Source organism: Acinonyx jubatus, chromosome B3, assembly GCF_027475565.1.
Source record: "Acinonyx jubatus isolate Ajub_Pintada_27869175 chromosome B3, VMU_Ajub_asm_v1.0, whole genome shotgun sequence".
NCBI classification, from domain to species: domain Eukaryota; kingdom Metazoa; phylum Chordata; class Mammalia; order Carnivora; family Felidae; genus Acinonyx; species Acinonyx jubatus.
The window spans coordinates 30989612-31001764 of NC_069386.1; the positions used below are offsets into that span (position 1 = coordinate 30989612).

General features: G+C 47.7%; 1 protein-coding gene across 4 annotated transcripts in view; it reads right to left on the bottom strand.

The window, feature by feature from the left end:
- The window catches only part of ARID3B (AT-rich interaction domain 3B), a 57531-nt gene extending 45860 nt beyond the window's left edge, over positions 1 to 11671 (bottom strand). For 2 of the 4 annotated variants that reach the window (XM_027067773.2, XM_027067772.2), the window contains exons 1-2: positions 11516 to 11671; positions 8330 to 8973 (exon numbers count right to left, since the gene is read on the bottom strand). In XM_027067773.2, coding sequence (XP_026923574.2) covers positions 8330 to 8896 — 567 coding nt within the window. In that variant the 5' untranslated portion in view covers positions 8897 to 8973; positions 11516 to 11671. Of the gene's footprint in view, positions 1 to 8329; positions 8974 to 11212; positions 11332 to 11515 lie in introns of those variants that run through there. The other 2 variants (XM_027067769.2, XM_053223727.1) reach the window with 2 other exon arrangements.
- Positions 11672 to 12153: the final 482 nt, after the last annotated feature.

Consider the following 12153-nt stretch of genomic DNA (forward strand, 5'->3'; position numbering starts at 1 on the left):
AAAAAAAAATCAGTGGTTGCCAGGGAAGGAGGGATGAACAGGTGGAATACAGAGGATTTTTAGGGCAGTGAAACTACTCTGTATGATACCACAGTGGAAGATATATGTCATTATACATTTGTCAAAACCCACAGAATGTACAGCACTAAGAGTGGACCCTATGTAACCACAGGCTTTGGGTGATAATGATGTGTCAATATAGGTATGATTGCAGGAGATGTACCCTCTAGTGGGGGATTTTGACAGTGGGAGAGGCTGTGTGTAGGTTGGGGCAGGGACTATACGAGAAATCACTGTACCTTCTACTCAGCTTTGCTGCGAACCTAAGACTGCTCTAAAAAAAAAGAAATAACGCCATTGACGTTAAAAAAAAGAAAAACAAAAACAGGGCAAACTAAAAGACAGTGGAAGACACAAATATTTATTCAGCACCTATTATCTGCTATCACTCTGCTAGGTACAGAGATACAATGATAAGCAAAACAGATATGGTCCCTGTCCTCTTATAGCTTACACCTAGTATAGGAATCAGATAGCAAACAAAGCAACCACACAAATATAAAAATATAATGTTCAATGACAGCATATAACCCGATTTACAGGAAAGGTGAAGACAGTGCCTCTGAGAAAGAGATGTTTAAGGTGAGAACTGAAGGCGGGATAAGAGTTAGCCTAGAGGAATGTTCTAGGCAGAAAGACTAGCATACGAAAAGGCCAGCGTGGTTGGAGTAGAATGACAGATCAGGAGATTCACAAAAATAAGGCCAGACAAACAGGCAGGGATCAGATTATAAAGATTTTGGCTTTTGCAACTGGACCAACTGACACCACACTTGGATGGCATTAACGGAGTGACATAATCGGATTTATTTTTTAGAAGATCATTCTAGTTGCTGTGTAGAGAATGGATTAGAATGGGGGAGGGAAGACAGAAACTTGTGGATAGCTCCAGCAGTAGGTAGGCTACCGGATTAGGTAGGTGATAGTGGAGAAGGAGAAAAGTGGCACAATTCTAGACATTTCAATGGGAGAATTGGTAAGACTTGGTGCTGGACTGGATGGATATCAAATGGAGTGACAGAGTAGGAGGTATGAGAGATGGTCAACTCTGAGGTTTCTGACATGAAGACCAAGTGGAGAGAAATGTCACTTCAGAGAAAGAAAAATAAAGGAGGAAGTAATTACAGGGGCGTAGGTTGGAAAGCAAGAGATGCCAGTAAAATACCTAGGTGGACATTTCAGGAATGTAGTTGGGGATACAGCAATTGAGCTCAGAATGGAAAAATGGGCTCAAACAATGCATACTGGAGTCCATGGCTTGTGGGCAGTATTTAAAACCATGAGAGTGAAAGAAAATTGCTCAGGGGAGCCTACATAGAGAAGGTTTAAGCCCAAGCCCTGGGTAACTTGGGGTTCTAGCAGTCGCACAGAAGAGAAAGGAAAATAAGCCAATGGAGGGGTTATGGAAAGCAAAGGAAGAGAATGCTTCAAGGAGAGGGGTCCACTGTATTTGGAACCACTGAGAAATCAAGTGAGGTGAGGGTAGGTTGGGCTTAGCAACATGGCGGTCACTGGGAGGCCTCACCAAGAGGAACTTCAGGGACACGGAAGAGACAGAGCCCAGACTGAAGTGTGCTGAGGAGTAAGCAGGAGATGACAAAGTGGAGGTGGGGAGTGCAAACAATTCCTCTGAGCAGCTCTGTTGTGGGGAGGGGAGACAATGAGGACCAAGCAGGAAGGAGAGATGGCCAGTCAAGGGAAGGTTTTTAAAAAGTGACTTATTCCCTTGTAACAAATGAATCAGACAGACTTACTGATTAAAGGAGCTTTTTGCTGTTGTTGTTTTTAAATTTGGGAGATAGCAGAACGCGCGTGAATGTGGAAAAAAGCTTCAGAAGCCAGTGGGTCCCAAGAAATAGTCCTTTCTCTGATGGAGCAAGTCCCTGAGAATTAGGAGGGGATGGGATCTCAGACACATGTAGAGGGATCAATGTTTGGTAAGAACTGTAAGGAGCTAACTTAAGTCGCGACCATGCCTTTATAAGAATTCAATGTAAATAAGGCTTAGTTCCACCTAAAGAAATATGCACATATCCCTATTTTTTTTTTTTAAGTAAGGTCCCTGCCCAATGTGGAGCCCAACGCAGGGCCCAAACTCATGATCCTGAGATCAAGACCTGATGTTTAACCAGCTCTGAGCTACCTAGGCGCCCCCCCCCCCCCGACATATCCCTATTTTAATGTGGAAAGAAGCAGCTTCAAAAGCGCAATCGTTTCTCAACAAGGAGAAAATAAAATTTTTTTTAAAGGTGCGGACTAAAAAAAAAGTGCAATGGTTTCAGCTGACATAAACCTGAAATGTTTCAGAGAACTCCAGAATACTAGAGTTTGGTTACAGCTCTAGGAAACTTGAAAAGAAATTGTTTTAGAGCAGTATCTAAGATTTATGGAGCATCTTACTTATACGGGTAGTAAAGACTAAAGGATTACAGCTTCAAAAAGTATCTCAGTGCAGGGGCACCTGGGTGGCTCAGTCGGTTGAGCGTCCGACTTTGGCTCAGGTCATGATCTGGCGGTCTGTGAGTTCGAGCCCCGCGTCGGGCTCTGTGCTGACAGCTCAGAGCCTGGAGCCTGCTTCGGATTCTGTGTCTCCCTCTTTCTCTGCCCCTCCCCCGCTCAATGCTCTGTCTCTCTCTCTGTCAAAAATAAACATACATTAAAAAAAAAACATTAAAAAAAAAGTATCTCAGTGCTAATGACAATCTGACCCAACCCTTGCATGACGGTATAAATTGTACAAAGGTCTCTCACTTCTATTCTTTGCCCACCTTGGTAATATCTTTACAATTGCTCACTGAACACAGTTGGAGAGGATTACCATCCTGTGGGATAGATGGATGCATGGGTTCAGAATGGCAGGCTAGGACACCTGTCCCAAGCAAGCAGTGAAGCTAGGATCTAAAGCCACATTTTTGGCTCCAAAACCAATGCCGATTTACTAATTAAATCTGTTACCAATTAACAAGTTTGCTAAATATTTATGCCTTAACCTTTCAGGGTTAATGTATAAAAGGGCAACCAAGTCTAAAAATCACCACAGACATTTTTAGACATCACGGAATGCCAGGCTAGAAGCACCACTGGTAGAAATAAATGAGACAGTACAAGTTCTAGGTCTCAATCCTCTCCTCAGTGACAGTTTGGTCTCCCAGGTGACCGTGGGGAAAGACATGAACTCAACACAGACATTGAAAGTAGAAGTGACAAAAACTTTAAGTTTGACAAATTCTTCAGAGACCAAGACCAAAACGCAAAGAAACAGAGTCTAGGGCGGCGTCGAGGAAGGCACGGCATACGTTCTGTTTCCAATTACACAACGTAGAGCAGGGTTTCTCAACACGGTAGTAGTGACATTTTGCACCAGGAAATTCTTTGTCGTGGGGGACTGTCCTGTGCAGTACAGGATGTTTAGCAGTAGGGCCTCTACTCACTATATGCCAGTAGCACATCTCCCACACCCCAGTCACAACAACCAAACATGTCTCCTGACGTTGTCAAACAACCTCTGGGAGCAGGGTGGAGGGAGACTGACCTCAATTCAGAACCAACCACTGGCTGGTTCCACTGTGATGGCAGAAGCTAAGGGCACGCAAGACAGACCTACAAAGAAAGCGAGGAAAGCTTATTACCTTATTTTTTTCAGGCACCAGTGTGCACAGTCTTTACAAAAAGCATCAAATGTTCCAAGGACAGGTAGCATGTACCGAGAAAAGTAGGCCTAGTCCAAGAAACAGCACCTTACTACTTAGAGGAACTCTTAGTAATAGGTTTTACAGACCAAGCAGTCAGCCATGCTTCCTCCTTCCCACACTTGGTGACCGAGGTGACCAGCAAAGCAGGCCGAAAATCAGACACATACACTCGGCTCCCCCATGCCTACCAAGGTGTTCCTCATCTTTCTATTCTCTGGCAGGGAGTCTACACCCTTCTGGAAACCTTCTGGCTCCACTAACAGGCTCAAGACAGACAAAGCCTGTATTGCCTGAACTACCCTCTTCCCAGGAGGGCAGAAGACCACCTCTAATAGGCCAGTAACACCCCCCATTTGGTTGTATGCTGACAGGGCTCTACTGATCTCCCTTGAGAGAAGGGACACTCAGCTCTTTGTCTGTTGCCTTGTTTTACAATTATTTACTCTGCCTATCGAAATCTGATGGGCTTTAGAATGCTTGGTTCAATGGCATTATCTATTTTCCCATCACTCTGGTGTCAGAGAATACTACATTCTGTCTAACGATCCAGGCCTTAAGAAGCAATTCTTTTCTAAGAGTTTCTTTAAAGAGAATCCATAAAATTATCTTGACTTCCCATGTTCTAAGAAAAGGGCTATAGAACAAAAGATAATCTGTGGAATCCTTACGCTTTTTAAATTTTGCTTTTTGCTTGGCAGATGCTTGCTGACCCAAGTCCCCAAAGTCTTGTAAAATAACTTGAGTATTCCTGCTGGTTTCCCAAGCTGTGCTAGCCATGCTGTTGTCAAAATTAACTTTTTTACCTTGGTGTGTGAATGTCCGAAACAAAACCTCGTTTTAAAATATCTGCAGCATTGCTATGACTGGGCAGCTGGGCTTCGGCTGACTTAGGACAGAGTGAAATTACTGCCACCCAAGCCCCAGTCCTCCTGGAGGTTTCCACACAGCCTCTGCTTAGACTGTGAGCATCTGGAGAGGGAAGCCCACAGTTAGTCCATGGAGCTCAGTCTCTCCCTGCAAAGAAGCTTTTTACAAAGAAGACTTTTACAAAGTCTGTTGTGTAAAAGACCAAAATGGATACTGCAACACATTAACAATGAGATCATTTTGTGTTACCTGTAGAAGATCTCTGTAACTATTGCTGGAGCAAAGGATACCCCGTTCCTGCTCTCTACAAGTCAACTGCATCAGAAACAGAAGACTGTGAACAATAAAAAAGCTAATTTCATCCTCTGTGATGGTTCCTATAGGCTCTCCCCAAGTATAGTTTTTCAGCACCCCCTTCCTAAGCACAGCTTTTTAAAAGTTGTGTTTTTTTTTGTTTTTTTTTATCCCAAGCACATTATTTACTTCTTTAAAAGATTAAGGGTACCTGGGTGACTTGGTCGGTTAAACATCCAACTTCAGCTCAGGTCATGTTCTCATAGTTTGAGTTCAAGGCCCGCATCCACCTCTGTGCTGACAGCTCAGAGCCTGGAGCCTGCTTCAGATTCTCTCTCTCCCTCTCTCTCTCTTTCTCCCCCACTCACACTCTTGTTTCTGTCTCTCTCAAAACTAAACATTAAGAAAAAAAAATTTTAAGGCAGGATTAGACAAAGGAGGAGGGCACAGACCAAAGCAATTTTCTAAAATTAAACTCAAAAGGAAAAGGTGTGCATCTGAGGTTTTCCCCAACCCAGTTCTTGGTCTCTGAATCCAAGGGGAAGGGAAATTTGGGACGTGAGATTAGGCCTCAGCTACGCAGGCATTTATAAAACATCCTGGCAGGTGCTCTGCCAGGCAGTCTATAATTAGTGAGTGTGCCTCAGAAACTTAAAACGAACTCAAAGGGTTTCAGAAACCATCAGCCAGCCCCTGAGCACTGAGCTGTGTAGTCCTGGGGCCACTCCACCCAGAACACGGCGCTGGGTGCCCGCTACCATGCATCCGTGTGTGCATGCACACGCCGGCTGGGGAGAGTCTCTTTTTTCAAAGCTCTCATGGCTTGACCTCAACACCTGCTACACTTCCTGAAGACAGACAGGCTCTGGAGCTCCACTTGTTCCTCGCACGCGGCTGCACTTTCTAGGAACGACCGCACACACGCAGAGGCTGGCCAGCTGCCAAGGCGGGGGCAGCCCAGCCGCCTCGGGCCTGAACTTTCCCAGTGCTGTCAGGGCGGGATCCCGCTATGAGCTGACTCAGCGGCCGGCATGGAACTCTGCCAGCCACAAGGCAGCGCGGGGGCTGCAGGCAACTCACAGATGTTTTGCTAAACCAAAGCAATCAGCCAGGAGGCGGGTCTGGGCTGGCGGCCAGGCTGCCGCTGTCGTGGAAGCGGGGACTCTCTGATCCAAGTCCCAGCTCTGCCACTACCTCCTGGTGATCTGAGGGAAAACCTCGGTGCACCTCGGCATCTTGCCTGCTCCGGGGCCTGTGTGGCTGCGGTGGAGGAGGTGGAGGACGGTGCATAAAAGAGAGCCTGGAGCACTCCTACCTACCGTGCTAGCTCAGTCAATCCTCACAACACCCTCGGGAGGTACGCCTGTTTTCACTCCACAGACGAAAGGATGCAGGCTCACAGACTGAGAGCCCTACTAAAGGATCACAAGGGTAATAAATGGAAGAAATGGGAACTGAACCCCCCACTTTGCTAGCTCTGGAATCTACTGCAAACACTGCTGTGGTCAAACGCAGATCAATTACACAGAGCTCCTGTATTCAAAGCCGCTGATTTTTCAGGTTCCAAAGGACCTTTCTTACAGGACTTCTCAGTTGCCCTGTGAACACCCACAGCTCTTTACAACTTATTTCCAAAGAGCAAAGCACCACTGGGCCGCATGAAGAGCATGTACTTGTAGGGAGTGCCCAGATACTACCAGCTTTACACGAACTCCCTAAGCACCAGCAAGTCACTTAACCTGGAACAATCCACCAACACTCCCATTCTGTTGGTGAGGAAAAACTGCATGGCAGGTCAGAAAGGGAAGAGGAATCAGAAGCCAAAGGCTTGGCTGACAACACAGATTCCTTGGGCTCCACCCAAATAGAATTCATTTTTATTTATTTATTTTTTTATTATTTTTTTTTCAACGTTTATTTATTTTTGGGACAGAGAGAGACAGAGCATGAACGGGGGAGGGGCAGAGAGAGAGGGAGACACAGAATCGGAAACAGGCTCCAGGCTCTGAGCCATCAGCCCAGAGCCTGACGCGGGGCTCAAACTCACGGACCGCGAGATCGTGACCTGGCTGAAGTCGCACGCTTAACTGACTGCGCCACCCAGGTGCCCCTGATGTTTATTTATTTTGAAAGAAAGAGGGAGTGCATGCAAGCAGGGACAGGGGCAGAGAAAGAGGAGAGAAAGGGAGACAGAGAATCCCAAGCAGGCTCTGCACTGTCAGCACAGAGCCCAATGCCAGGCTGGCATTCACAAACCATGACCTGAGCCAAAAGCAAGAGTCAGACACTTAATTGACTGAGCCACCCAGGCGCCCCCCAAAATATAATTCTTTAAGACCCTGGGATCTGTATTTTTTAAAGCTTACAGGATAACTGTGATGCTCAGCCACGTTTGAAAAATCACCTGCGCATGAGGCACCTGGGTGGTTCAGACATTTAAGTGTCCAGCTCTCGAGTTTGGCTCAGGTCACAATCTCACGTTTGTGAGATCAAGTCCCATGTGGGGCTCTGTGCTGAGTGTGGAGCCTACTTGGGATTCTCTCTCTCCCTCTCTGCCCCTACCCCTGTCACAGATAGACAAACAAACAAACGCCACTTGAAAATCACTTCAGCTTACCTTGGCTAAAATTGGAATTTTGAGGTCTACCTTTTCCTGTTTCAAAGGGGGTGGTATAAGCGTGAAATGAAATCATGTCTACAACGCTCTTCGTTGGAAAACATACACAACACAGGTGCTTCTTGTCAGCTACACTTAACTGCAAAACAACAAAACTGTCCTTAAAGAGTACGATCCTGGGCGCCTGGGTGGCGCAGTCGGTTGGGCGTCCGACTTCAGCCAGGTCACAATCTCGCGGTCCGGGAGTTTGAGCCCCGCGTCGGGCTCTGGGCTGATGGCTCGGAGCCTGGAGCCTGTTTCCGATTCTGTGTCTCCCTCTCTCTCTGCCCCTCCCCCGTTCATGCTCTGTCTCTCTCTGTCCCAAAAATAAATTAAAAAACATTGAAAAAAATATTAAAAAAAAAAAAGTACGATCCTGGGTTAGCCTGGGGCTATGAAATGGTCTTAGGCAAGACTGTTCTCTTACTAATGTACAAAAACTGTAATTAGAGTCGCGTGTCGCATATATTTAGATATCCTTCATAACACTGTTGCAACCTCATCCTTCCTTTTTAAAAAAAGAGATTGTACTGACATTCTTTCACATCCAATTTGAAACTATATTAGGAGGACACACTTCATTGCTGTAATCAAGAAACGAGTATGGGGAAAAAAAACTCAAAGTCTATTTACGGTGAGACCGTTGGGTCACTGAAGCGGGGTGAGAAGGCACACACTGGGGGAGACCCCGGCCCTGGCAGTACCTCTCGCAGCCAGCCTTTAGGAAGGACAAATGACCCCCTGCACCACAAAGACTGACCTGCTTGAGCTGCTCATCCAGATTCCAGCTCGGCTGCCCAGCTGTGGAGACGGAAGGTGGGGCCTTGGAAGCATCTTTGGTATGGTCTTCTTTAGCTTGCTGTCCCCGCGGTGGGAGCCCCGGCGCTGGAAGCAGACCGGACACGGGTGCTGCTCTGGGGTCCTGGCGAACCACTTTCTGCACATGAAAATACTTTGAAGGAGCCTGGGCCTCTTTCTCAGCCACCTCTGCAACTTCATCATCCCCATCCTCATCTTCCAGACCTCCTTCCTCTTCCTCAGGCTCTGAGTTCACGTTGCTCCGTTCAAACACTCGGGCCACTGCTGTGGCTGGTGGAACTCTGGCTAAGGGTCCCAGGGCAGGGCTGCCAGAAGACCTCCCAGGGGTGGCGGAAAGGAGAGTCTGCTGCGTGACCAACTTCTGGGCATATAAGAATGGGGCTTCCCTCATCTGTTGTCCCTGCTTCTCCCTGGTATCCATCTGCAGAGGAGCCAGGTGTGGTGGCGGTGGCGGTGGCGGTGGCGGCGGCGGCGGCGGCGGCTGCTTCTGTTGCTGCAGTGGCTCCATCACTGCCTCGAGTTTCACCCACCGATTGGCATGGCTCTGAACCTGGGCACAGCCCAGTGGGCACACTGGGTCTGAACCTTAAGTGATCAACAGAAACCACAAAGGAGGAGAAACAAGGGGGGGAAATGTAAAACAGGTATTAAAAGACTTTCTTTTTTCCACTAAAGGGTGTGAGTTCTGAACACTAAACATACACTCCTAAGCCTGGGTTTTAAGAGGAATGAGCGGACTTGGGGGGAGGGAGGTTGGAGGGGACGTAGTGAACGGTGTGAAGACAGGATGAGTCTCAGCAGAGGTGGACTACCGTGGGTTTAAAAAGAAGTAAATCCAGACAATACCTAGCCTGTGAACTTCTGTGTTCTGACCTTTCTCTCTCAACATTATCAAACATTAGCCAGTTTATTACTGTGAACTTCTGTGTTCTGATCTCTCTCTCTCAACATTATCGAACATCAGCCAGTTTATTACTGAAAAGGCAACTGGGTTTGCACTGTACAAAGGTGGTGAGTATGAAAACCTCAAGAATAAAGGAAAGAAGGTCCTGCCTACAAAAGAGGGAACACTGTTTACGTTCCCAGGCCCATCAGAGAAAGAAGTACCATCCAAGCCAGACGCAGAGCAATCAGGAAGACAGAATGATTTCTCTCATACCAAAACAGAACCTAGCAAACGGCTTTTAGGTTTAAACTTTTCAAATTTCCCAGATCAAATTGCCAGCCTGCTCTTCAAGTGGGCTGAGCCATGTTAACTGTACATTATGGCCTCAAAAAGAATCCAATTTCAACAACATGAAAGAAATACACAAGGAGGCAAGAGTTTCAAATTGCAATCGTCACTCAAAAAACAAACAGTGGGGGAATTCCTCTGGAGATTTTAAAGTTAATTAAATTGAAACAGATATTAATATTGTCTCAACAACAAGGTAATGCTTCTTTTTTATAAACCACCAAGTAAATCTCTTCACATCTCTTTTCTTTCTGACTCACTTCTACTATGATATTCTAAGACAAATACCAAAAAGAAAAGGCTTTCAGGCCAAAAGTACTCTAGGGACAGGTTTATCAGCATTCTTACCAATCAGTCTCCAAACACATCCCCCTTTCACACCCTCTTCTCCGCTAGCTCCCTCTTTCCTGTCCTCCTCTCCAGATCTCCACCCCCAACAAACCTCACTTGAGTTATGTTTCCCCATAACTGATTGGATTACTACGCACGGGCAAATTTTAGGTAACAGGACTCGCAACATGGCGTACAATGTTGTCATCACATGAAAGAAGAAGCTGCTTCGCACAGGTTGGGACTTGATATTTGCATTGTTTCACTGTTTTAGAACGGAGTATAAAGATTAAAAAAAAAAAACTAAATGCCTTCAGTGTTTTCAAAAATTTACGGGGAAGTAATCACATCCCTAGCAATAAAAACTGTGTGGTTTTATTAATTTTTTAATGGGTTAGAGGAAAAAGGTACAATTTTTAAAGCAAGGCAAAAAAGCAGAGATAAGAATTCTCATTTTCGGTGTATCTGAGAAGCACTGCTTTTGCCTTTTGAATTTGGTGGAAGATTCAAATTCCAATTTGCCTCTTACTGCCTTTACTTCCTCTCTTGGCACTTGAGAAAGTGTGAGTTACGCCTGCAGCTTTAGCCCTTTTTATAGTGTAACAGAACATGAAAAGACTTACACCCACATTAAATCCAGTTGGCAAAAGTATGCATTTAGGATAAAAACTGGCGTAAAAAAAAATTAAACAAAAGAATAAAGCAAATAATTCGGTGGTCATTTTAATTTTCCTTACAATCATTGCAGTCAATCAGTTACAAGAGGAATAATTTTTCGACTGAGTCCTGCCAGCCATTGAACAACTGCTTCTTGTCCTGTGGCACCATCTTCTTAGTATGCTGTCCCCAGCAGAGGGGGAGGTGTCTCACAGCCTCTTTAGTAAGATTGAAATGACTCAGTTCCACAACTCAATACACACACCCTCCCCCAAGAGCCCATCAACCAACTGTCCCTAAGCAGAAAGATCCAAACAATAATGCCACCTGCCTGTATTTAGAAAACTTGTGTCTCAGAAATCTAAGCCAGTTCATCCCTTCACACGGCCCCCTCCCCCATTTCCACTAAAGTTCCCGGACCACCATGCCCGGCGCAACGGACCGCTTGTAGCTTTGAACCCGGCCTCCCCTACCATTCCCGCTACCTTCGCTGCCGGATCCCTCTGGCCCCGGTTCCCTTCAAGCCCCACACCTCCTTCCCTGGTTACGCCAGCACCCCCCCCCCCTTCATTATACCCCCAATCGCAGCCCTATCACTTTTACCTCCACCAAGCCCTCTCAGCCAATCCGCTGGCTCTTCTTCGATCGCCCCAACCCCACCTATCCTCGCCCTCAGTTCCCGGGGGCCCCTTTTACTCTTCCCATCTCTTTATCTCAAATCACCCTACCGGTTGCAGGGCGCCTCGGGTCTCCTCCCGGCGCTCTCACTTTTCCTCCGCGGCCCCGCGCTCAGCCGGCCCGCGCCTTCGCGTCTCCCCCCCACACACCTGCCTCCCCTCGCGTACCTCCACCTGCCACAGCCCCCTCTCCCGCGCGACTGAGGGAGCCGGGCCCCACGCGGCTTACCTGTGCGCAGCTCTCCGGGTCCGGCCAGGGGGGGTGAAAGCAGCCACTCAGGCCCCGCCGCAGCAGCTGCGTCTCGGACTCCTCCGCAGCCGGGGGCCACAGCCGGGGCGGGGCCCGCACCGGAAGCGGCGCCGCGGGGCCGGGACCGCGAGCCCGGGGCGGGGCCGGGGCGGGGCCACACTGGGTGGGGCGGGGCCTGAGGCCGGAAGCAGCCAAAATGGGAACGAGGGGGCGGGGTCAAGCGGAAGTGACTTCTAGGGACGGCTCCGCCCGACTGAGTCGTTGGCGGAAGCGGATGGAAGCTGGCGGAAGCTTCCGCCAATGGGGAGCGTGGACTCCGCGGCGTTCCGGTGTGAGGGCTTCCGCGCGGAGTTGAAAAGAGATGGGCTGCGTTCAGTCTTCTCTGTGTTTTCTGTTTGTGCAGGTGTGGCGCGGCCTCAGGTTGGTAGGAAGGTAAATAAAGGACGAGAGGTGTCCGTGTTTTTTTCTGCTTCCGTCCCCTTCCCAACCACCTGCTTTCAAACCGATTTTCCTCTGAGATGCCCTCTTCCAGACCAGTTTTCTCTGAAGCTCTTGAACTGGGACCTGGTTGTGTTCCGAGGATGCTGCATCCTCTGGAACCCCCTCCCGTGAATTAG